The 25,271-nt window shown below is 40.5% G+C and overlaps 1 protein-coding gene across 1 annotated transcript; it reads right to left on the reverse strand.

Moving 5' to 3' along the window:
* Positions 1 to 499: 499 nt before the first annotated feature.
* Positions 500 to 24,851, reverse strand: LOC136865047 (hemolymph lipopolysaccharide-binding protein-like). The gene is made up of 5 exons (XM_067142382.2): positions 24,744 to 24,851; positions 15,168 to 15,314; positions 13,072 to 13,198; positions 6,091 to 6,336; positions 500 to 826 (listed from the first exon to the last, which is right to left on the reverse strand). The coding sequence occupies exons 2-5, from the start codon at positions 15,312 to 15,314 to the stop codon at positions 648 to 650; spliced, it is 699 nt and encodes a 232-aa protein (XP_066998483.2). The 5' UTR covers positions 24,744 to 24,851; the 3' UTR covers positions 500 to 647.
* Positions 24,852 to 25,271: the final 420 nt, after the last annotated feature.

Consider the following 25,271-nt stretch of genomic DNA (forward strand, 5'->3'; position numbering starts at 1 on the left):
TGAATAATGTGAAAGCAGTATTTCGACATCCTGAAGTACTCAGCAAATTTTTCATCGTGCTTCAAAAGTTTCGGAAATAATGCATGGTATTTGCCATAACTTCGTCTATCTTTATTTATTTCATGACACCAACTTCTCTCTTCACACAAACTTTATTTCAGTGCAACATTTTCAGAGAGCAATAATCTCCGTCCTATCCTTCCCAGTGGTATGGTGAAGACTGACAAAACGGATGACTGATCCTGTGTGGCCATGCCGTATAAAACGCATCATGACGTGCTGCACGCAGCGGAACGGATCCTGTCTGGACGCACCCTAAGCTGCGAAAGATGATGACGATGATAATTATAGTTAATATTATTTGACAACCAGCAACAATAATTTATTATTTGTGGTATAATCCCAATGTACTTGTACTTCGGGAGGTTCGAAGGTAAAACAATGGGATTTTGGGGGTATGGGCTACCAACCAAAAAGTTTGAATAACACTGTTCTAGTATACATTTATAGTAATATATTTGTTTGTAGAAAGAAACATTTTTTTCTCACAAATTATTGTCAGTAAAATGGTTTTGAATTTCCCGCCCACGACATCAGGAAACACATTTTAGATCAGTTGCAGTTCGAAATCTTCCAAGCTTCTTAAATTAGTACAGCTCCTGCTCACAGATGAAGGGATGTTTACTCGTACATGAGGCATCGTTGAAAAATGCTGTGTCTCTAATGAAATAAACACAGTCTTCTCCAGGTGCTGTGGCACTGCCCCCGTTGTTGTTCGGCTCGTTAGGAGCCCATTTGGTGTAATCCATCTTCGATAGTTCCTCACCTGGAAACAGAAAGGAATAGCAGGTAATTTGTTTATAGTGGTAATAATAATAATCATAATAATAATAATAGTCATCTATATATTTTTAACACTAGGCTGAATTTGTTACATCGATTTTGAGAGAACGGCTGAACGGATTGACGTCGTAAAGCATTCTCACGAAAGCTCTTGGCCTGTATATTTTCAGGGCGTGTTTAAAAGTATACATATTTCTTGCCGTATATTTTTAAATTATTAAAGGAAAATATAGCATTCTGATTGGCTAATGCGCTCGCTTTCTGGCGAGCCGAAGCCCGCTTGAACCGAGAGAGCGCTGAACAGCAGGCACGATAGGTGAAATAGAAGGGGAGTAGACACGCATGTGCAGCCAGTGTCTTACTGGTCAGCTGGTACTTCCTAGGCAGGAAATACCGCTGTTTCGTTGCCCAGCCGTTGAACAGTACATACTACTTTCGTGATTCCTCTAAATTTAAATGAGAATTCGGTGTTTAGTTTAAAATTACATTCCAAAGCAGCTGGGGATTTACGATTAGCACGGCTCAGTATGGGATAAAGTCGCAATGGTAAATAGACATTGATCAATGCGAGTGAAAACGTCTTCTAAAATATATCATAGGTTACGACATTTCATTCCTCCTGATGGGACTATTATTGTTCTTGGAGAGATTTCATAAAGGTTTTGTCTGTTTTGCCACATGCCATATCCCGTGGTGTAACAGTCCAGAAGGGTCATGGCCTACCAAGCGACCGCTGCTCAAACCGAAGGCCTGCATATCACGAGGCGTCGTGTGTTCAGCACGACGAATCCTCTCGGCCGTTATTCTTGGTTTCCTAGAACGTATTTATTTATAATTGTATTAAATAATCTCCTCTTTGAACCTATAAATAAATAAATAAATAAATAAATAAATAAATAAATAAATAAATAAATAAATAAATAAATATGCAGGCAAAACGACAAATGAAATGGAATTCGCTTGTGTGTTATGCAAGAAATCGGTAATGGTGACTGTCCCTCTGAAGATGGTGACGGATCATAAAGAATTTTATCACATGACGATATCGTAATTGAAATCTATAGAAGAACGTTTACTTCTGCGAAAGACACCATTTTCTCGAAAGTTGCCATTCTTAATTAATTTGAAAGTCATTGGGCTTTTACCGATAATTCAAAACCATACAGCAGCGTCAAAAGATTAATACTGAAGTTAGAAGCTAGCCACTTCAATTTCCTACATAATTCTTGAATTCCTTGGAATTAATGGTTTGCCTCCACATATTCTTATTCTAAGACTTGGAGCCATAGTTATCTTCCTTAGAAATCTGAACGTTTCTCAACGGCTCCAAAACTAGTGCCTAATTGTTAGAAGCATATACGAAAATTGTTTAGATTTGGAAAAAATCAGTGAAGATAAAGCTGGACAGAGAGCTCTAATCCCTCGAATTGACTTAACAATAACTTATCCGATAAAACACTTTCATTTTCTTTCAAGAGGCATCAATTTCCAAATCGCTTGGTAATTTGTATCCCGATCAATAACCCTCAAGGTACGTGAAGGTGTTTGTTTACCTCAGCCATGGCCACTTAAATGTTGCAATGTCAAGAGAGCGACATTTTAAAGTTGAAATAGTGCCGAAATGTGCAGAGCAAGGGCCTGTACCACGTAGCTATCCGCTTGCAGGCCCAGTAGGGTCAGCTCGGAAGATGGTTTTCCGTGGATCCTCATTTTCATACCAGGCAAATGCTGGGCTGTAGCTTAATAAGGCCACGGTCACTTCCTTTCCACTTTTAGGCATTTCCTGTCCCATCGTCGCCGTAAGACGTATACTGTATGTGTCCGTGTGACGTAACGAAAATTGTCAGAAAAGAAAGTACAAGGAATGTCGTATATAAGGAAATACTTCAATGAATATTTACTCCATTGACCGTCATGTCTTGACGAGTTTCAGTTATAATAATAATAATAATAATAATAATAATAATAATAATAATAATAATAATACACTGACTGACAGAGCAAATGCAACACCAAGAAGGAGTGGTCAGAACTTTATGCCAATTGCAGGGTAGACTGACGTCACTGAGGTATGCTCATGATGTGAAATGCGCCGCTGTGCTGCGCACGTAGCGAACGATAAATGGGACACTGCGTTGGCGAATGGCCCACTTCGTACCGTGATTTCTCAGCCGACAGTCATTGTAGAACGTGTTGTCGTGTGCCACAGGACACGTGTATAGCTAAGAATGCTAGGCCGCCGTCAACGGAGGCATTTCCAGCAGACAGACGACTTTACGAGGGGTATGGTGATCGGGCTGAGAAGGGCAGGTTGGTCGCTTCGTCAAATCGCAGCCGATACCCATAGGGATGTGTCCACGGTGCAGCGCCTGTGGTGAAGATGGTTGGCGCAGGGACATGTGGCACGTGCGAGGGGTCCAGGCGCAGCCCGAGTGACGTCAGCACGCGAGGATCGGCGCATCCGCCGCCAAGCGGTGGCAGCCCCGCACGCCACGTCAACCGCCATTCTTCAGCATGTGCAAGACACCCTGGCTGTTCCAATATCGACCAGAACAATTTCCCGTCGATTGGTTGAAGGAGGCCTGCACTCCCGGCGTCCGCTCAGAAGACTACCATTGACTCCACAGCATAGACGTGCACGCCTGGCATGGTGCCGGGCTAGAGCGACTTGGATGAGGGAATGGTGGAACGTCGTGTTCTCCGATGAGTCACGCTTCTGTTCTGTCAGTGATAGTCACCGCAGACGAGTGTGGCGTCGGCGTGGAGAAAGGTCAAATCCGGCAGTAACTGTGGAGCGCCCTACCGCTAGACAACGCGGCATCATGATTTGGGGCGCTATTGCGTATGATTCCACGTCACCTCTAGTGCGTATTCAAGGCACGTTAAATGCCCACCGCTACGTGCAGCATGTGCTGCGGCCGGTGGCACTCCCGTACCTTCAGGGGATGCCCAATGCTCTGTTTCAGCAGGATAATGCCCGCCCACATACTGCTCGCATCTCCCAACAGGCTCTACGAGGTGTACAGATGCTTCCGTGGCCAGCGTACTCTCCGGATCTCTCACCAATCGAACACGTGTGGGATCTCATTGGACGCCGTTTGCAAACTCTGCCCCAGCCTCGTACGGACGACCAACTGTGGCAAATGGTTGACAGAGAATGGAGAACCATCCCTCAGGACACCATCCGCACTCTTATTGACTCTGTACCTCGACGTGTTTCTGCGTGCATCGCCGCTCGCGGTGGTCCTACATCCTACTGAGTCGATGCCGTGCACATTGTGTAACCTGCATATCGGTTTAAAATAAACATCAATTATTCGTCCGTGCCCTCTGTTTTTTCCCCAACTTTTATCCCTTTCGAACCACTCCTTCTTGGTGTTGCATTTGCTCTGTCAGTCAGTGTAATAATAATAATAATAATAATAATAATAATAATAATAATAATAATAATAATAATAATAATAATAATAATAATAATAATAATAATAATAATAATAATAATAATAATAATAATAATAATAATAATAATAATAATAGTAATGCCATTTCAATGGCCATAACAGTGTCATGTATTCCAGGCCACGATGAGTAGCACAGACGGTAAAGTACTGGCCTTTTGAGCCCAACTTGGCACGTTCGTTCCTGGCTCAGTCCGGTGGTACTTGAAGATGCTCAAATATGTCAATCTGCGTCATATCCTACTTAACTTCGCCAACTGATAGCGTCTGTGTGCATTGATAACTTAACAAGACCCAGTTGTTAAATGTTCACATGCATTTTTTCGGAATGAGAACACCTAATATATCAAAGTGTTGGTTCATACCCGTGGTACCCTTTGTAACAGTTTCTACAAAAATGTTCTTTTTCTGGCGTGTATGCTCCAATAATGACTTTTCGTTTAGTCTCGTCCACGCATTATGAAGTAAAACGTTGAAATTGCCGAATGTTCTTCTTCCGATCGAACCCGGCCAAGATTTCTACTGTACAAGTGTGACTAATCCCTGTCAACCTTTCCTTGGTCACTCGCTACGACGCGGCGAATCTACGCACGCATTTTCTCACATTTCAGCGTTAAATAAAAAGCATTGATGGTGATGATGCTTGTTGTTTCAAGGGGCCTAACATCTAAGATCATCGGCCCATAAAAAGCATTAAATGCTAATCTATATATGTACGGATATTACTACAGCATATAGATTACTTCAGCTGCTGGAGGCCTTTGCTGCCAAGATGTAGTGTTTACAGTGCATTATGTCTTATGGTATGGGCTTGAATGAAATTGTTACTTTCATTGACCTGTCTCAGTCTCATCCTTGGCTTTGACAATATGAAAGTGACTGAGGTATGAGTGACACTAGTAATGCCATTCCTTATCCAGCCTGTCCATGCTATAAATGGCGTGAAAATGTCGCTCATAGGGAAGGATGATGCAGGCATTTCAGTGGGCTTGGCAGACTGATGAGCAATAGCAACTTCTGGCTCAATGAGGGAAGCAACGGGAAACTACCTCACTCCTCATTTCCCTAGTACACCCCTTCAGCGACACCTAGGCCATCTATGACAGCTAAAGGTGAACCTGTTGAGGATCCAACCAGCCTTCGGCCTGAATACCCAACATACATACATACATACATACATACATACATACATACATACATACATACATACATACATACATACATACATACATACATACATACATACATACATACATACAGCTACTGGCATATAAACTTTGAAGAGAATCGGACTGGGGACTCCCCATGTCAATGCCCTGTCAGTGCTATGAATCTGTACAGGTAGATTCCTCCACAGTCCTACATCCTTGGGAAGGTCCACCTCCGTAGCTCCTGTACCCAAACTCGATTTAGTGCTCACAATGAGAAGCACATTCCAGTGACGAAATACGTCACCCTGGTGCCGGTAGATTTTCATGCATGTAAAATATCTCCAGCTAGACTAAATTATGGCACCTTGGTGTCTCCCGCGGGACATAAAACTAATAACACTGTTGTTATATGTTATGGATGGCATAGGTTCAATCAACATCAAACTGACCTATTTCCAACCTTACTAAAGCCAGTGTAAACAAGGAAGAAGATCGCTAGTAGTTTTCTGTGACTACTGATATCGTGATTATAGCCAAGAAAACTCTCCACAGTTTTACGTGAAATCCGAACAACATGGACGAGAATTTTCATTCCAAAGTTCCTTGTGCATTTTCCAGGTCAATTTAAACATTCTTACCAAATATTGTGACGAATTTTCCCTCAGTGACGATGTCGTTGACACCCACGAAAGCTACAGCCTTTTCATTTCTGGTGAGGATATCTTTCAACACATCAGCCTCAGTATCCGAATTAATGACGACAAGGTGTGCTCCCTCTTGCTGACAAATGTTGAAGGCTTCTGTCCAGGACTTCTCAGTGGTGTGTAGCTTGTAGCGGCCCACCAGGGGATGAAATTCGTAGTCGTCGCCAAGTTGCGCCTGAGCTGTACGGAAAAGTTTGTGAAATTAATCTCAAAGAAAAGACACTGGAATGATTCAGATGTACTGTTAAAAAAATTCCATGAAGAAATGTTATATTACAGAGATGACTTATATTTTTGCCTGAAATTATCATTGATAGATGTGTATCAAATTACCTGTGTATATATTATTCTATTGTGATCACCATCGGCAATGTATCGGACAGTCTAAATTAAAAGAGCTGTGCTTCAAAAATTCTAGTTCAACGTCTTTTATGGCCATACATAAAGTATAAATACCTGACGCTATCTCTGAAAAGATTAGAGGTGTGCTAGAAAACGAAGAAAAGGAAGAAAGTTGTATCATGCATGATAGGCCTAGAGAAATACACTGACTGACAGAGCAACTGCAACACCAAGGAGGAGTGGTTCGAAAGGGATAAAAGTTGGGGAAAAAACAGAGTCGGCACGGAAGAATAATTGATGTTTATTTCAAACCGATATGCAGGTTACACAATGCGCACGGCATCGACTCAGTAGGATGTAGGACCACCGCGAGCGGCGATGCACGCAGAAACACGTCGAGGTACAGAGTCAATAAGAGTGCGGATGGTGTCCTGAGGGATGGTTCTCCATTCTCTGTCAACCATTTGCCACAGTTGGTCGTCCGTACGAGGCTGGGGCAGAGTTTGCAAATGGCGTCCAATGAGATCCCACACGTGTTCGATTGGTGAGAGATCCGGAGAGTACGCTGGCCACGGAAGCATCTGTACACCTCGTAGAGCCTGTTGGGAGATGCGAGCAGTATGTGGGCGGGCATTATCCTGCTGAAACAGAGCATTGGGCATCCCCTGAAGGTACGGGAGTGCCACCGGCCGCAGCACATGCTGCACGTAGCGGTGGGCATTTAACGTGCCTTGAATACGCACTAGAGGTGACGTGGAATCATACGCAATAGCGCCCCAAACCATGATGCCGCGCTGTCTAGCGGTAGGGCGCTCCACAGTTACTGCCGGATTTGACCTTTCTCCACGCCGACGCCACACTCGTCTGCTATGACTATCACTGACAGAACAGAAGCGTGACTCATCGGAAAACACGACGTTCCGCCATTCCCTCATCCAAGTCGCTCTAGCCCGGCACCATGCCAGGCGTGCACGTCTATGCTGTGGAGTCAATGGTAGTCTTCTGAGCGGACGCCGGGAGTGCAGGCCTCCTTCAACCAATCGACGGGAAATTGTTCTGGTCGATATTGGAACAGCCAGGGTGTCTTGCACATGCTGAAGAATGGCGGTTGACGTGGCGTGCGGGGCTGCCACCGCTTGGCGGCGGATGCGCCGATCCTCGCGTGCTGACGTCACTCGGGCTGCGCCTGGACCCCTCGCACGTGCCACATGTCCCTGCGCCAACCATCTTCGCCACAGGCGCTGCACCGTGGACACATCCCTATGGGCATCGGCTGCGATTTGACGAAGCGACCAACCTGCCCTTCTCAGCCCGATCACTATACCCCTCGTAAAGTCGTCTGTCTGCTGGAAATGCCTCCGTTGACGGCGGCCTGGCATTCTTAGCTATACACGTGTCCTGTGGCACACGACAACACGTTCCTCAATGACTGTCGGCTGAGAAATCACGGTACGAAGTGGGCCATTCGCCAACGCAGTGTCCCATTTATCGTTCGCTACGTGCGCAGCACAGCGGCGCATTTCACATCATGAGCATACCTCAGTGACGTCAGTCTACCCTGCAATTGGCATAAAGTTCTGACCACTCCTTCTTGGTGTTGCATTTGCTCTGTCAGTCAATGTATTTTGATTTGTCGAAGTGATTATATTTTGAATTATGTAATTTTACCTTCCTGGAATTGTAATAGCGTTGAAGGTACAACATTATAACAACATATAAAGAAACACATGATTAGTCAGTTTCGTTGGAAGGGAAATAAAGCCAACTACCACAAGGGTGTCACTCATCGCGCGACGTACTGCGCATGAGCCGAACACCATTGGGTAATCGCCGTCCAGTCGTGAAAATCCAAGCGGCCAAGGAAATCAACGGGCTCTTGTCTGAATCTTTACAAAGTGAAGTTTTAGACGCAGAAAAACTCATACGAGGATCTTAATTAATGCAAGAGTCCTACGAAGAGTACATGAGGTGCACACTTTCCTAGATGGATGAACTTCCGATAGTGACAACGACCCGTTAGAAAACCACAGGAAGGGGTGGACATTTTTGTTTGAGATTACAGTAAGGATGACCTCGTAGGCTGGTGAATATGCACCGGTCTTATCTATAAATGAATGAATGAATGAATGAATGAATGAATGAATGAATGAATGAAGAAACTGAAATCAGTGAAAACAAAATATCTGGGAAAGTTAGATAGAACTTTACAATCATTTTAAGTTAATGAAGAGAGAATATAAGAAAACAGGAGAAACAGTAAAACTATGTAATATAATCAGAGGAATGTGAGAAAATATACAGAGGTAATAGAAGTAATAAGAACGACGATGTGAAGTTGGTTATTCAAACGTTACAGGAAAATGTGTCAACATTTCAACTTGTATGTTGGTTACATCGACCATTATGATTTATTATGATTTATTGAAAATAAATCTACGTTGTTCTTCATATTTCAGAACTACAAAATCATGGGCTTTTATAAAAAGTGTCTGGCAGAAAAAGTAACAACACTGTCACAAAATTATTTTTTTTAAACGTTGACTGCAATTGTTTCTTTTGCTTCAAGTCAAATTTTGGTAGCATTTCACTTGTTTTCGTAGCACTTCCTTGCACCTTCGAACCACGGAGTTCACCAAACGCTCGCTTATTACATTTGAAATATTGTTCCAAACTTTCTGGACTGCTTGACACAACTGATTTTTATTGGTAACATTTTCCATCGGTTTAGCTTTTCTCACTTACCCCCATAGATTTTCAATGGGTAGGTGAATATTCCGACCAAGGCATAACAGTCAGCACGTTATCTTACCATTTCTTTACCAGTTTAGAGGAATACTTCGAATCCTTATTCTGCTGAAAAACCCAATTGGCTCTTACAAGGGGTAACATGGTATCATCCAGAATTTCTCCGTAAATCCCTTTTACCATCTGGCTCTGAATCCAAAATATGGGACATGCACCATTATAGGAAATGCATCCCCAAACAATGATGTTTCCTCATCCAAATTTAACTGTATTCTTTGTATACTTGGGATCGCATTCGGCATTTTTAGGCCTTTTCACATACGTTTTCCCGTGAGATTCAAATAAATTGAGATTCATCACTCCAATTAAATTGAAAGTGCGAGAATCCACTGTATGTAAGTAGTGTAAAAACAGAGAAGATGCATGTAGCTAGTGGTTAGACACCACAACATAGTTAAATTCCAACAACGATATCAAAAGTTTAAGTGTGCATATGTATTAAAGATGCGTCCCAGAAGTACTTATAGGATACTAGTTGCTGCACAAATTGTTGACGGTTTGGTTTGGAACATTTACAACAGTAAACCTACTGCAGATATGAGTGTCAGGTGTGTGTTAGTAGTAGAGACAGGCTATAACAACGATGAGTGCTTGAAATGTAATTGTTGATTAGTTAAGGCTCTGAAAAGTGTGTTTTAACGTGTAAAAGCGTAATTTAATCGAGGACCATTAGGGTTACAAAGGAAATATATATGGAATTTTTACAGAAAACTGAATTTAAAATAAACATATAGGACTTAGATTTTTTGAAGGGACCTTGGTTTTCAGTAAACTAGAAACAAACAAACAGAACCAGTAAATTTCGAAATATTAATGGACAAACATTTATATGGATTAACTGTTAAAAGATAAGAATGGGCCTGTATTTGAACTGAATATCTAGGATATGACCATACCAAATTTTACCTCAATTGATCATGTAGTTTAGGAGTGATTGAGCGAGAAAGAATCAGACAGTATATCATTCGTTTGCAAATAATTTCGCTAATAATATATTTTTACTGTGTTTTCGAATGAAACATGTAGTCATGTTACGATTCGTTTTCAGAATTTTTCACAAACTTTAATTAAATTCTTCCCAACGATTTAGTTGTTGTGTCGTTTTGGAATGCAGATAGCCAGACATCATTTCATTTTTGTACATAGGCATTAGAAGTATATTATATTTTAATTATTTTGGAAAAAATATGTCAACTGGAATGTCTTCTGTATTATAAACTGAATGTATGTATTTGTAATTATTACAATTACCGAATTCTCTATTTATAGTTGATGGTCTTCCGTGATTGGAGGAGAATAATATCCTATTAATTAGGACTTATCCATCATCAGCAGGATGCAGCATCGGATGGTCCCCGTAACTTTAATGTCGACCAAAACAGCAAATGCATGACCATCACACTACAGCACCTTCCACAGGACGACCTGTTTTTCTCAGGGACTGAGACGAGAGTTGGGAAGTGGTGATGTCATCATAAGCCCGAAACAAACAAACAAACAAACAAACAAACAAACAAACAAACAAACAAACAAACAAACAAACAAACAAACAAACAAACAAACAAACAAACAAACAAACAAACAAACAAACAAACAAACAGAACCACGTCAGAGAATATATGTGGGGCCAAATAAGTCCAAAGCCGTACTTAACGCCGCGATAAGGTAACGAAATATTGCTTTCCGATCAACAAGGGCCCCGGCCTCTTCTTCGATGATGACATTTGCACCATGAATGTGCCCCACCACATACTGCCAACGCAGCCATCAACACTGCATCAGTTTAGGTTGCAACTGCTCACGCATCCCCCTGTAGTCCTGGCGTAAACACGTTTGATTTTCACACATTAAAAGGGTTGAAATATGCCCTCCAATATCAACCATCGACGTCGTACGATTACGTTGAGGCCACACTTCGACAACAGTTCCAGTAGACCCAGAGACTTCTTGTGCACAGACTTACTTCACCTCGTCCCACAGTTACCTTGCAGGTGTGGCGGAGACATACTGTATATGTCACTGGAGTGCTCATCCAGCAGGTGCTTGGTTTTCAAATGACTGTCGAAATATGTTATGAAACTAGCTTATTTTATCCAGGTTTTCGTATTTTAAGATGAGTTTCAGGTAAAGCACAGCATCAAAATTAGACTTCAGAAGCATAAAAACCGTCCTGAAGATATAAATTTTAATTACGATGGTAGCGAATTAATTTTAAGTTTTCATAGTTTCATGGAATTTGCGCAGGATTACGATACAGAACTAAATCATTATATTAAATGTCTAAGGGATTTGAATACAAATTAAGAGTTGATCACCGAGCTCGATTGTTGCAGTCGCTTAAGGGCGGTCGGTATCCACTATTCGGGAGATAGTGGGTTCGAACCCCACTGTCGGCAGTCCTGAAGATGGTTTTCCGTGGTTTCCCATTTTCACACCAGGAAATGCTGGGGCTGTACCTTAATTAAAGCCACGGACGCTTCCTTCCCACTCCTAGCCCTTTCCTGACCCATCGTCGCCATAAGACCTATCTGTGTCGGTGCGACGTAAAACAACTAATAAAAAAATTTTCAAACTTTGATTTGAACTCAAGGAATTTGAAATGAAATATTTAAAAAGTATGGGAACAAGAGGGATATTTTAATATCAAAGGGAGAACACATGACTGCCTAACATTGTTATGACAAGGGAGAGGCTATTATAACACGTAACAAAACACTTAAGGCAGAAAAAAGTATTGAAGACCACATTTGTAGGAAAAGGCTTTCTATAGCAGACGATAGATTAATGTCGTCCGTGATGCTATTATTTATAATATGCAGTGTAAGCATATGATAACAGAAAATGGAAAAATATTCCATCAAAGTGATTAAATAAAGTTCCTTCCGGAAAAAAAGCAGTGGCTGGCACACATCTTCAGTTGAACTATTCCTTAATAACCTTGACGTATGTGCACAAACTCAATCTTAATGAAAGAAACAGGGAAGAGTCCTGAAGATTAGTTCAAGAGAATAGGTTAGACAAGTAAAATTTACCTTGTTATATTACACCGAATGAAGGTTTACAGCCTGTAGCAACTGTATATTGGCCCACATACAGTTGTGTTGGCAGTGGCGGTGGTGGTGTTGACGGAGGTGATTATTATTTCAATTGAACTACAGTGAAATATTCAACAAAACTGCTGCGCAGTGACTAATAGAGGTAACTTGCTGCTGAGATGTGGCTGTTGAATTCGAAATGTGTATTTTCACCTTCTGAGGGAGAGCCTTCCAAAGACTTGAATATCTATACTTGTTTCAATTCTTACAATCAATTTCATTCTTCACATCTCTTTCTGTTTATAACCATCATTTTTGTCTTTTCTGTGCCAATAAGCATTACCATCTTTCATTTCTTTCCTTCTTTCTTTCAGATGTCATCTGAAGATATTAGGAAACAACTTCTCAATAATCTCTAGGCGACTGTTTCTGGGAACATGTCGTAGCATTTGATAACAATGACTCTATTTCCTTGATCTTAAAAGCACAAACTGGTGGGTGGAAGATGGGATGGTATCTTAATCAATACTTCGACAATATTAATTTAGTTAATAAAATGTAGATGGTGTTCACTTCGAATCAGTCCTGTGCAGTTAATGTGGTGCTACCCAAGACCAAGGTTTGATATTTGTGAAGTTTTAATGTATAATTATTATGTTGGGTAAGTAACTAAAATATTGGTGGTGTTATTTAAAGTTAGATAATAATAGTGGTTATAATAATTCATTCTTACCTGCTATAGAGATCGATAAATATTTCGTAGCCTGTCCAGAGCACTTCTTCTCTCCTTGTTCAATATCCATTTTCCATGGCACATTCCATTTTGTGTTATCAGCACCAGAACTGCGAAGCACCTCCAGCTAGAGGAAGTAGAGACTTTCTTGAAATACTGTATTTAGACAGTGTTTCTCAAAACATGGAGCATGAGGCGAGGGATGAGCAGTTAAGGGAGCACAGCATACTGAACTACAAATAACAATTAAAACTGGATTGGATGAATAAGATGAGAATACAAATGAGATTGTATATACATACATTTTTACATACAATTTTTACGAATGTTACCCGCATGCTTAACACACGTCTACAGTACATTTGAAGCACTTCCATTTGAGGAAAATCGATAATATCTAAGATGAAGGACTATCAAACTGACATCGACAACGGGGAGGAGGTAGCGCCTGATTGACGATTGTGTACTGTTCATAGGCACCGATAATAACAATAGCGACAAAGGTACGGGATAAAAGAAAATTCAGAAAGATGTGACGAAATCAGAGTAGAAATCTAGAAACAACCAATTGAAGTGCCAGCATTGCTACTGAGCTTGTGGAGATTGGTATTTAAGAAATCTAACAATCCAGAGATACTAATCTGCCATCTGCCATCAATTTAACGATGACTACATGGCGAATCTTCACTGCACACAATAATGAAGACGCTAACAACAGCCTAATATCATGCATCATAGCCACACTTTGTACCTAAAATAGTCAACGCTCTTCTCACTAAAGGTAAATACAAACAAATTTCATCAAATGCCGATATGCTGAGTGCTGGCTTGGTCACAGTACAATCCGTCTATGGATCAGGATCATTTATGGTAGTGTTCTGAAAAGCAACAAGAAAGGGAAACAATAGGTTCATGAAATAGGGCTCTAATTGGCCATGAAGAGATCATGTCTAGCGAATCATGTCTCTCCGACGGACACGGTTTGATTGTCCTCCCCTTTTAATGAATAATGTCCTTTCTTGTTAGTTCTTGAAGTGTTTACAAATTTTTACTTAACACTACAGTGAATATTTAAGATGATACAGATGAAACGTCTGCACTTATAGCTCTCATGTTAACTGTCTCTGGCTGGCTCCAGCGACCCAGAAGTAGCTGGGAAAAGCTGAAGAAAGGATTTGTTTGTGATGTAAGGCCTGGACGTTTCTGTCCTAAAAATGAAACATGCAAGCATTTTTTTTTTCAAAAGTATCAAAATATGACAATAAATATGAGTTCAAAAGTTTTGGTAACATTTTCGACATCTTCTAAATATTTCCGCTGTGTAAATTAACATTATATGGATAATATACCATACAATATAGCACATTCAATAATAATAATAAATACCTAATGATATTAATTATTATTATAATATTTTGAATTAATTTAATTACTCAATCCAGAGGTAACTCTCGACTCTGCAGAGGAAGAAAGAAATGTCAAATTTTCATGGGCGATCGGAAAGAATTATAATAGCATATTACATACATTTCCAATTTTACAAACAGAAACGATCTTCTGTTTTCATGCACCATTGACTTGTAACGGGGAAAAGATCGCTCAGCATCGCAGGATGTCATTGGGGCATATTTGACATACGTCAAATCATTTAGAGTTCAAGTGAGGCTCACTCTTCTGTCTCTTTCTACTTGTCTATGCAGCTTATTGTCCTAATTCACATACATATATATTTCTAAGAAAGATAATTGTAAGAAATTACAGACGACAATTAGGAGATAGGAACAATGTTTTTGAGACGACTACAAGCAGGTATATGAAAACGGAATTAAAAATATAAAAATACGACAAATATACGACATTTCTGGGGGAAAATATGACTATAATATGAATAATTATCGAAAAAAGACAAAGAGCGTTAATAAAGCCAAAATATGACTTTACATGACCCCTGAAAATTGCATAATTTGGGTCACCGTAGATAAAATCATGGTTAAGTTGTATTTTCCAAGAAAAGAATAGATATAAAGAAAAACATGACATGTTATAAACATCCGGGCCTTAGTGATTAGCTTGAGTTGGAGGAAAATAATTCCCACCTGAATCAGCTGGTGGCCAGTCAAATTCCTGCGGCTAGTGATGGACACGCCGACTGTCTTGGAGATATCATTCCCGCAGTCAGCTCGAACAGACAGAATGCAGCACAGGAGACCAAGTAGTGGAAATAACAACAGCTGGCTAGTCATCTGCAGAGAACAGAACACTTCAATTTGCATTGTATTTTGCAGAGACCTGTCGAAAAGTCATAGCATAGCATTGAAACTACTTCACAAACGAACTGGTCCAGGATAATGATAACAAACTTGTATGTTTAACGCGCGATCAACTGACATAGATCTATAGAGACCCCGGAGTGACGAAAATTATTAAGTACATACAATCGTGTCAGAAACACTACTCTAACTCACAGGCTATTATATACTAAAACTAGCAAATGTACCCGTGCTTCGCTACGGTATTCTACATTATATACGGATATCGAAGTAAATTACTGTACATGAAGTGAATAAGATTTTTTAAATTGCATGCCCCTTGGCGTTATCCGAGAAACAGCATAGGGTGGTCCGCATACGTTATTTCCAATGTAAACTGCGAGTTGTGGAGTTGTGATGATAACGACAGGTCAGTTTGTCTACTGCAATTCACTATGCGTAACGTCAGTCACATTTTGATGAGAAAATTTGTTTATAACCGCCTAATAACGAAGAGAATCAGGTAAAGGAGTTTTGAAAAAAAAATTTGCACTTCCCTTGTCAAATCGAGAAGGGAATTATTCATTACAATGGTACACAGGCGTTGGAGGAGGACCCCATTCCTACTGCCAGTTAAAGTCGGCGTGGGGAGTTTTGATTACAACAGCAGACGCCCTCCTGCTGACAGTCACTACTGATTTGTAAAGTATTAATTACAATGGCAGACACACCCCTTCTAGATCGCTACAAATCGACTTCAATGAATGAATATAGATCGGCATACAGAAGTATATGCATTTTCACCTTCATTTACAGAATAACTGCTGCTAAACGGTGCATCATAGCAAAAAACGGATTGGACGATAAGACGCCTCTGGTCTCATTTAGCGATCTAAATGGCTGGTACTATGCTATTTCCTCGTATCTCTTCTATTTAAAGGTAAAATTATTTTAGAAAAGTTGAATAGTGTGAAATTTGTGTAAGGTTTCACACATTGAATTACTTTTCAGATACTTACGTGACAACTTCAAACATAGAATTTGGCTCACATATGGCTACTGAGTGGGGCAATATTCGTGTAGAATTTGATGATCCTATATTTCCTATAAGTGATTCAAACCATCAATTATACGTGTAAAAAGTGCAAAATTTAGGTAAATCCAGAAATAGAGCCACATTTACCGTATAAGGGATAGAGATGCGACAAAAAGTCATAGGACCAAAGTTGTAGATCGCTCCAAATTGAACTGAGATTGTGACATCCGTTTTGTGATACAACTTACCGTCTAGCCACCAAATACCTCGAAAAGAAGGTCTGAACCGTCATTAAAATTGACTCCACATGTCGATATTTTTCTGACGTAAAAATAAAAGTGTTAAACATCTCGAAAATTTCCCGTCGGTTACAGGCTAAAAGCTATAATTTTGCCAAATTTCAATTTTCTGACCCGTCTGGGAGATTGTGCCGCCATCTTGATATGGTGGAGGGGTTAAAAATTATTACTTTCAGGAAACTAATTAAGCCCATGAAACATATAGGTTAAGTATAACCGACTGCATTCCTATGCAGATTTGAAACTCCTAGCGTGTCTCCCTCAGAGAATTTTGAGAATTTTCGATTTTTCTAGGGATCCTGGTATCATCAGCTTGTATTGTACCAAGTTTTAAGTTTCTAAGATGCCTGGAATTTTCTCATTAATTCACGTCTGTTTTAACTTTTATACCGTAATTTATATATGTAGTACAGTATATATAGATCGCCCCAAACTGACTTTTCATTTTTAATATGGATTATATTTCACCAGCTTCTCTAGTGGTTCTAGGGGCGTCATACTCCCACAGTATATTTTTCAGGTAGTCATACTGGAACATACACACCCCCATTATCTTGGTCAGTTTGGACAATTTATATTTTCACCCTTTCTCACCCCCCTATTGCCAAAGGGGGCTGAAGCTGGACTTTAAAAAAATCTGTAATATTACTATTCATCTCAGCGATCCCGAAAACTATGGTTTCGACACTATTTTCGATTATTTTTATATCTCAATCCGCCCTCGCACCCCAAAGGGAGATGAACTTGTACATATAAAATATCCCGAGACTACTACTCATCTCAGTGACCCCGACAACTATGGATCAACACAATTTTCGATTATTTTTATATATCACTCTCCTATCACCTCCACCCCGAAGGGGCTGAACTTGGACTTCAAAACATTTCGGAGTGTCATTATTCATCTCAGCGACCCCGAAAACTATGGATTCGACATTACTTTCGATGATCTTTATATCTCAGACCCTCACCCCCACGCCCCTAACGGTTCCTGCGGTGTATGAACCCCACGTGGTTTGTCTCCTGATGCTAAGTCATAAGTGTACCAAGTTTGGTTGAAATTAATCCAGTGGTTTAGGGGGAGCTGTGTCATTTACACACCCACACAAACACCCACGCACACTCATACATCCATTTTTATATATAGTAAGATAGTATTAATACTGTATGTACAATATGTACGACTTGAAAATCCAAATCCGAACTGTCGCTGCTCAGATGTTCTCATTATTCAGTGCATCATGTGTTACACTTTGGAACTCCTTCATAGAGTTTTGTGCCTCATAACATCCGAACGTAACCTGTTGAGAGACTTACACGTGACAATTTATCTGTATGACCTGAAAGAAAAGTATCATTTTGTGTCAGCCAATCCATTCTAACATTTTACTTTGCATGCCACTTATCAATTTGATCTCGACTAGGTGTCCCTGCTAGTGCATCTGTAGACCCGAGTAAAATTGTCTTGATTGCGCCCGCTGGTAGCCATACGCACGGTTGGCTTTAAATGTCAGCATTTGCTTCAGCTCGATTTCCACCGCTATCTATGTCTGCAGTTGCAATCCCAGCATAGCAGTATAGTTTCTCCAGAATTGTGGCCGTAGACATTCCGTGGCGAAGTAACAGGGATCATTAAACGCTGTGTCAAATATTTTGGCATGTGCAGATTTTTTCCAGACTGGGCATGCATAGTCGCCTGTAGATTAACCGGAAGCTTTTACTATATACGACAGTGCTCCTCACGTGATCCTGTCAGTTTCCGAATAACATAGTTCTTGACTACCGTATTCTGCGAGGTATTTGAGCAGTGTTTCTTCCAGGGGAGAGCACGATCCAGAGTGACTACAAGATAATTTGGAGTTTTTCAGTGTTCTAGGGATGATCTCTCCCAAGATAACTGGATAGTTCTAGCAGGTTGCCTATTTCTCAGATGGAAAATTATCCCTTTCTTGGTGGGTGGGGTGTTGGTTTCAAGTGATTCTTTCAGGCCATCGGTTAAGTTCTCGTCAACTACTTCAAAGCAGTTTGATTGGGCATTGAATGTATTCTGCGTAGATGAAACTCTGCTTTCTTTCAAGAAGTGTCAGGTCGATGCTCCGAATGTTGAACAATGAAGCTACAAGAACACTCATAATGTCTAACGACTGAGGAAATTTTTTGAGCGCAGGAGACAAAGACCTGCGCAATATCGCTACTCAGATGTTAAGCGTTAAATATACTGAATTCCTTTTGATTGTAAGAGAGAACAGGTGTTGAACCATGGGGCAATGGTTGAAATAAAATGAAAATAGGAAGGGTGACACAATTAAGATGAAGTGATTTTGGATTATAGCTATATTCTGTTTATTTACCTTACACGAGGCAATAGCGGGAAATAGAGGAAAATTAATTTTGCTGTTTATTTCATGCTATACACTACATATTTTATTTTTACAACTTAAGGCTTTAAAAATACTGTAATGTATACCTGTAGGAATATCCTACGTTTTATATGTAACAGAAGATAAATCCTGTACATGCACTTGGAACAAAACAATAGCAAATACTATTAGTGGTGTAATAGTAAAAATAACAACAATAACAAAAATAATGTCAAGAAATTATTTCAAAATATAGATGTGATTTCGTCTATGACCTTTATGTAAATGATATAATACACTTGATGAAGAACCAACATAAGCACTGTCCATCATCTTGACTGATGTTCCATCTTTACACCACGGAGGACAAAGTCCTGCTGTCTGTAAACCGGCTTGAAGTTAAATTAATGTAATACATAAGATGGCAGCACAGCACAGAAGCGTAATGATATACCCTATTTCCTCTGAAACTTTATTTTTCAAAAATGTGTTGGTTACATCCTTATTCCGGGGAGGTCTTCAATTATGCACGCCCTGCACTGTCTGACACAACAAGACACTGGCACTCGTTCGTCGGTCTTACACTCCAATAGACTTCGTTCGATGCCACTCGCCGGTCTTCATCAGAGTCTCCCGCTGACACGACACTGGGCACTTTCGAGACACAGCCTTACTTCACTGCAGACACACTCAAGAGATTCGACTTCACGACAAAACCCTATCCCTCACCGCCAGTCTAGCGTATATAGGCCTGAACAGCTACTCAAGATTATTCCAGAAATTAGATACATCCTGAACATCTCGATCATAAACCCTAGAGGTTTCTAGCGTGACGTCAGAGGGAGGGCCTTCCAATTCTAGCTTGTCATTCCCGCGCGGTACAAAGTACGAGTGGAGAGCTGAGCTAATTGCTCTTGGCTGAGGCCAAGTTAACTCACCCTTCCCAGAACCTTACGATATCTACACACAAAATGGTGGCCACGACAATATCTTCTCGGGCAAAATGCATGCGTAATATCAACTACCTGTCTACCTTAGTTTATCGCGTAGCTTTCCATCTATGGCTCAATAGTGCACACACACACACACACACACACACACACACACACACACACACACACACACACACACACACACACACAGACTTGAAATGTCGATGTCCAGCTGCACATTATAAAATGGGCAGTATCCGACAGTATCTAATCCATACAACTGAACTGGTTTCCTCTTTTTTCCAACATCCATCCTCCTCATCATCTAAGGAAAACAGCCCTGAAAAGTGAATAACAAAAATTCTGCGAAAATGTCTTCCGATACACCAATACGATACGCAAGCATGTCGAGGGAGATTGTAATCAAGACACCCCTCATGGAGGTTCAGAAGTTTGCTTGAATCGCAGTTCAGCATGGATCAATATTAGCATGAAGAGTGGGCTCAATCTCTCGAAACGGAGACTCTCACATTTATCTGAATATCTATTGCAAAAATGTCCAGCAAGTTCGGAAGTTTAGATATCTAGGCTGTTGGATCGCCAATCAACTTGATGCAGACTTAGATATGAGAGCAAGAACTGAAATGGCTTGATCAAGCTTCCTGAAAATGAGAAGTCAACTCTAAGATTAAAGCCTTTCCTTTGAAACAAGATATACATTTTTGAAGTGCTATGTATACTCAGTACGTGTATACGGTGCCAAGAACTGGACACTGAAGAGCATTGCATAGTTCTGAGTAGAAGCATCTGAAATGTGGATTTTCAGAAGAGGATCGAAGTTTACCAGATTTGTAGCCAATCTCCATTAATGGAGAAGCCACCGAAGGAAGTGTATATTTTCGTTAAGTTCCACAAATAGCCCAGTATATCCTCCTTATGTTGTTAATCAGTAGTCACCATTGCTTGAGTAAATTCGTAATCGACAGTTCTTCAATGATTGTCCATTTCTTCAATTCCTTGACCATCGAAATCTCACACAGAGTCAAGAGAATATAACTCTAGCCTCCTAGATTTTCGTAACACTGTCATCACACAGTCGGCTTATAACAAGAGGAAAATGCTAAGAAAATTAGCGATAATTAAATCGTATATGGCATTCTAGGACATAAACCATTATTGTGTCCGACTCTTTGGCTGAATGGCCAGTGTACTGGCCTTCGGTTCAGAGGGTCCCGGGTTCGATTCCCGGCCGGGTCGGGGATTTTAACCTTCATTGGTTAATTCCAATGGCCCGGGGGCTGGGTGTTTGTGCTGTCCCAAACATCCCTGCAACTCACACACAACACATAACACTATCCCCCATCACAATTACACGCAGTTACCTCACATGGCAGATGCCGCCCACCCTCATCGGAGGGTCTGCCATACAAGGGCTGCACTCGGTTAGAAATAGCCACACGAAATTAAATTAAACCATTATGGTGGCACCTGTTAAAATGATTTACTCAATATTACTTCATAACATTTTCACCGTTCGTGGCTCGTAGAGATAAAATATGTTTATTCACACTAACCGATTATATTTTGTTCAGAGAGGAGTTTACAAGAGAGAAAGTGCTGTACACTTTACGTGGAGTGGTTTAGGGATGCGACGAATACGGTTCATTCAAGATTATTTCCGTTTTATTTATATTACACCACAGTAGTTAGAATGGAAATAGAGTAGGTGGTTTTCCCGCATTAATATTTTCACCTCTTACTGCCGTGTTCAAAGTCTGTATACTTCACGGCCTCACAAAGCAAACGAGGGAGAAGTAAGTCAGCCGCTGACGAAATTGAACTTCAGAGATAATGTACAAACACTGTGATATCCGCACTGAACGTGATAAATTAGACTTGTTCTTTAAATTATACGGATTCAGATTAGCAATGGTGAACAAAGTGCCTTCTTTAACATAAGCTACTTAATTCGATGCTTTCAAGGTTAGATGTAATTTTGAAAACAAGAAGATCCGGAGAACAATTAAGAAGCCCTTAGTGCACCCATTTCATATCCTCTAAGGAAATAATTAACTCTTCGCATTCACATCATTTCTCATAGCGGTACTAGAGTTCAGGAGCAGGCTACAGGGCAGTGGCAGTGGTTACATTGATATGACTAAGTATGGAGGACAGAATAATAAATCGACACGGATGAGGCCCTCGTGTCATCAAATGTCTACAACTACTGTAACGTTTGTGTTCCGTCCGTGAAGGAGTTCGTGGGTTCAAACTAGAGGCATGCGTAAACTGGTTTAGACTGGTTGTCATTGAACATAATGTGACGGTTGTACTCGGTCAGAAACTTCATAGCGGACCGATCATGTTGCTGAATATACCGTGACTTAAGAAGCAACACGTGTAGCTTACAGAATACAACCAATTGCAATGATTCAATATCGCGTAACTAACACAGACACACATAAATGTATAGAGACATGATGTTTTTTCTCTCACTATTTAGTTCAGCTATTTCATTATAAGGGACAAATTTCAAAGATTTCTTGACCAGTTTTATAGTTTCGTGCGTTTCTCTTCTCCTGGTGTAAAGCTGGAATTACGTCACTGGTCCTTAAGAGACGATATACACATTGAACCCGTCGAAATTTTCCATTCCTAATTCGTTACTCTTATATTACCGGGTAATCTATTCTAAATTATTTAAAAGATGCAAATTTACATTCAAACTGTGTTAACAAAAATAATTATATTAATTAAGGAATAGCGTACAATAATTAAAAGAAAATTACTTTCTCATTCATAATATGAACTAAAAGACGTATTGTGTGACCGCGATGTTGGTGGTGGTGGAGTTATGATTCTACGGTAAGCAAAGGAATTACCCGGAAAGACGAAGCACAAAGAGACTCGGTTGGAATATAGGCCACAACAAAGCTTCACAGAAACATTTTGTGGATCGCCTATATAACCGGTCGTCGGACGATGTCGATGGTCTTCATAATTGGTCATGCAGGGCTCTTGTTCAAACCTGGTATACGTAGTCCATGTATGTAAGGGGGAAGAATTCCATTCAATGCCTTATATCATAAGATTTTGGCATGACTTTCTGGTTACATATTTTGTGTTCGCTCGACAAAATAAATTAGAACTCTGCTGGAGGTCATCCAACAGTTGTCCCAGTTTCTCTTTCAATTTGTTAGAATAAAACAGTTCATCAAAATTAACAAGAATGCTCCGTAACAACATTATGCTTGCACATGGTAACTGAGTTCATAAATGATGTTGATTATTACTATTATTATTATTATTATTATTATTATTATTATTATTATTATAAGCCGAAATAACCAAGACTCCGGCTTCGCGGTAGATATGCTTGAAGACGCTACCATAGGCAATATTCAGGGCCAAGGGCCGCTCAATAAATTGAGCTCTAGAGATGGTGGTCTGTAAAAATGAAATATTTAATTTAGAATGTATTCTTCTTCCTCTTCCTCTTCCTTCTGGCCGTATCATAGTTTATTGAGGTCGACATTTGATATACATTTGGCTGAGTTTTACGGATGTCTTCTGATGCCAGCTCTAAGTGAAGGGAAGTATTCACTATTGCGTTCGTAGTGTGACGTGTTGTGTATGTATGAAGAGGAGTGTATTGGAATAAACACAAACAACCATTCCCTCAGTCAGATTAATTAACGTAGTTAAAATCCATGGCTCAGCCAGGAATCGAATCCGGGGACCTTCGAACCGAAGTCCTGTATGCTCACCATTTAGCTGAGAAACAATTCGCAACCTGCTTCCTGCCATTCTACCGCGTCAGGAATGGAATGAATGAAGCTCCCATAGGAACTGTGCTGGCTACTGAAGCCTGTAGCACTCCTCTGGGGCAATGATTAATGACTGACAGATGAAATGAAATAATATTGTGTTGCTGCAATGAAAAATGACAGGAAAACTCGAAGTACCCGGAGAGAAACCTGCCCCGCCTCCGTTTTGTTCAGCATAAATCTCACATGGAATGACCGGGATTCGAGCCACGAAACAGCGGTGAGAGGCTATCGCTCTGTCACTTGATGCATGAAGTCTGACGAAATATCTCATTTAAAATGTATTTAAATAACCGTATAATCTGTTATTTTTAAAGTTATTTTATAAGTAATATGTTCAACGGTTACATTTTAATACTACTTGGGATCTACATTGTATCCGTACTAGCAGAAAACTTTCGAGTGATAATAACTTACTTACGACATAATTACTACGATTATCACTCATTTCTTCAATATGCGTTTCGAAATTCCATATACAGTACATCGATTGAAGACTTATTTAATTAATCGGTAACAAATACTTTAGAAGAAAAGAGACCATTTCTGTCAATAGAAGGGGATGAAATGAAATGACGTATGGCTTTTAGTGTCGGGATGTGTTCGAGGACTTCGGCTCGCCAGGTGCAGGTCTTTTGATTTGACACCCGTAGGCGACCTGCGCGTCGTGACGAGGATGAAATGATGATGAAGACGACACATACACCCAGTCCTCGTGGCAGGGGAATTAACCAATTATGGTTAAAATTCCCGACCCTGCCGGGGAATCGAACCTGGAACCCCTGTGACCAAAGGCCAGCACGGTAACAATCTAGCCATGGAGCCGGACAATAGAAGGCGATGACTGGATAATACCATCTCATAAAATATTACACGAAAGACTACAGTCATAACTGCCTCTACTGTATTACCATGTACGAGTATACCAAACATAAATGTTGAAATACATAATGTGAAAATCATTCATACCTCGTGGATCCTTCTCAGCTACTAAAATGTGACTAACTCCCGATGGAGGTCAGTCATTAATATACAAGTGATAGAACGCAAGTGGGTTGCCCCGCAGTGTTCGGCTGCTTCACGGATACAGCGATAAGCAGTTTTTTCCTGGCTGATGTCCAATACTACTGGGTCTGAGAGAGGTCTCGGCGTCGGGGATATGCTGAAGTCCACGATGCTGAAGGGAACAGTGGGCGATGAGGTGTAACTTGTTCAAATTTGTTTTCTTCGTATTTAATTAATGAATACTTGTAGACCTAAACGAAGCCTTGTGGCACACGGCGTTGGCGTACCATCCACATAGTCTGCAGGCACTTGAATTCCATGTGGTCAGCGTAACATCATAAGTCATATTGCTTTATGATCATGATCCTCATAAAATACAGCCACCAGTTCATGTCTGAAATCATTCAGAGTGCCAGGAATCAAACCGGGAATCTACGGGTGACAAGCAGACTGACTGACCTACACCACGAGACTAACATATATTTCCAAAGA

This window comes from Anabrus simplex, chromosome 1, assembly GCF_040414725.1.
Source record: "Anabrus simplex isolate iqAnaSimp1 chromosome 1, ASM4041472v1, whole genome shotgun sequence".
NCBI classification, from domain to species: Eukaryota; Metazoa; Arthropoda; class Insecta; order Orthoptera; family Tettigoniidae; genus Anabrus; species Anabrus simplex.

What these genes read in the sequence shown, in the direction of transcription:
- LOC136865047 (XM_067142382.2), bottom strand. Translation starts at nt 15,314, where the DNA reads ATGACTAGCCAGCTGTTGTTATTTCCACTACTTGGTCTCCTGTGCTGC. An exon ending in CTGGCCACCAGCTGATTCAG is followed by an intron (nt 13,199 to 15,167) that starts GTGGGAATTATT and finishes TACTTCCTCTAG; the next exon opens with CTGGAGGTGCTTCGCAGTTC. An exon ending in TTTATCGATCTCTATAGCAG is followed by an intron (nt 6,337 to 13,071) that starts GTAAGAATGAAT and finishes TTTTCCGTACAG; the next exon opens with CTCAGGCGCAACTTGGCGAC.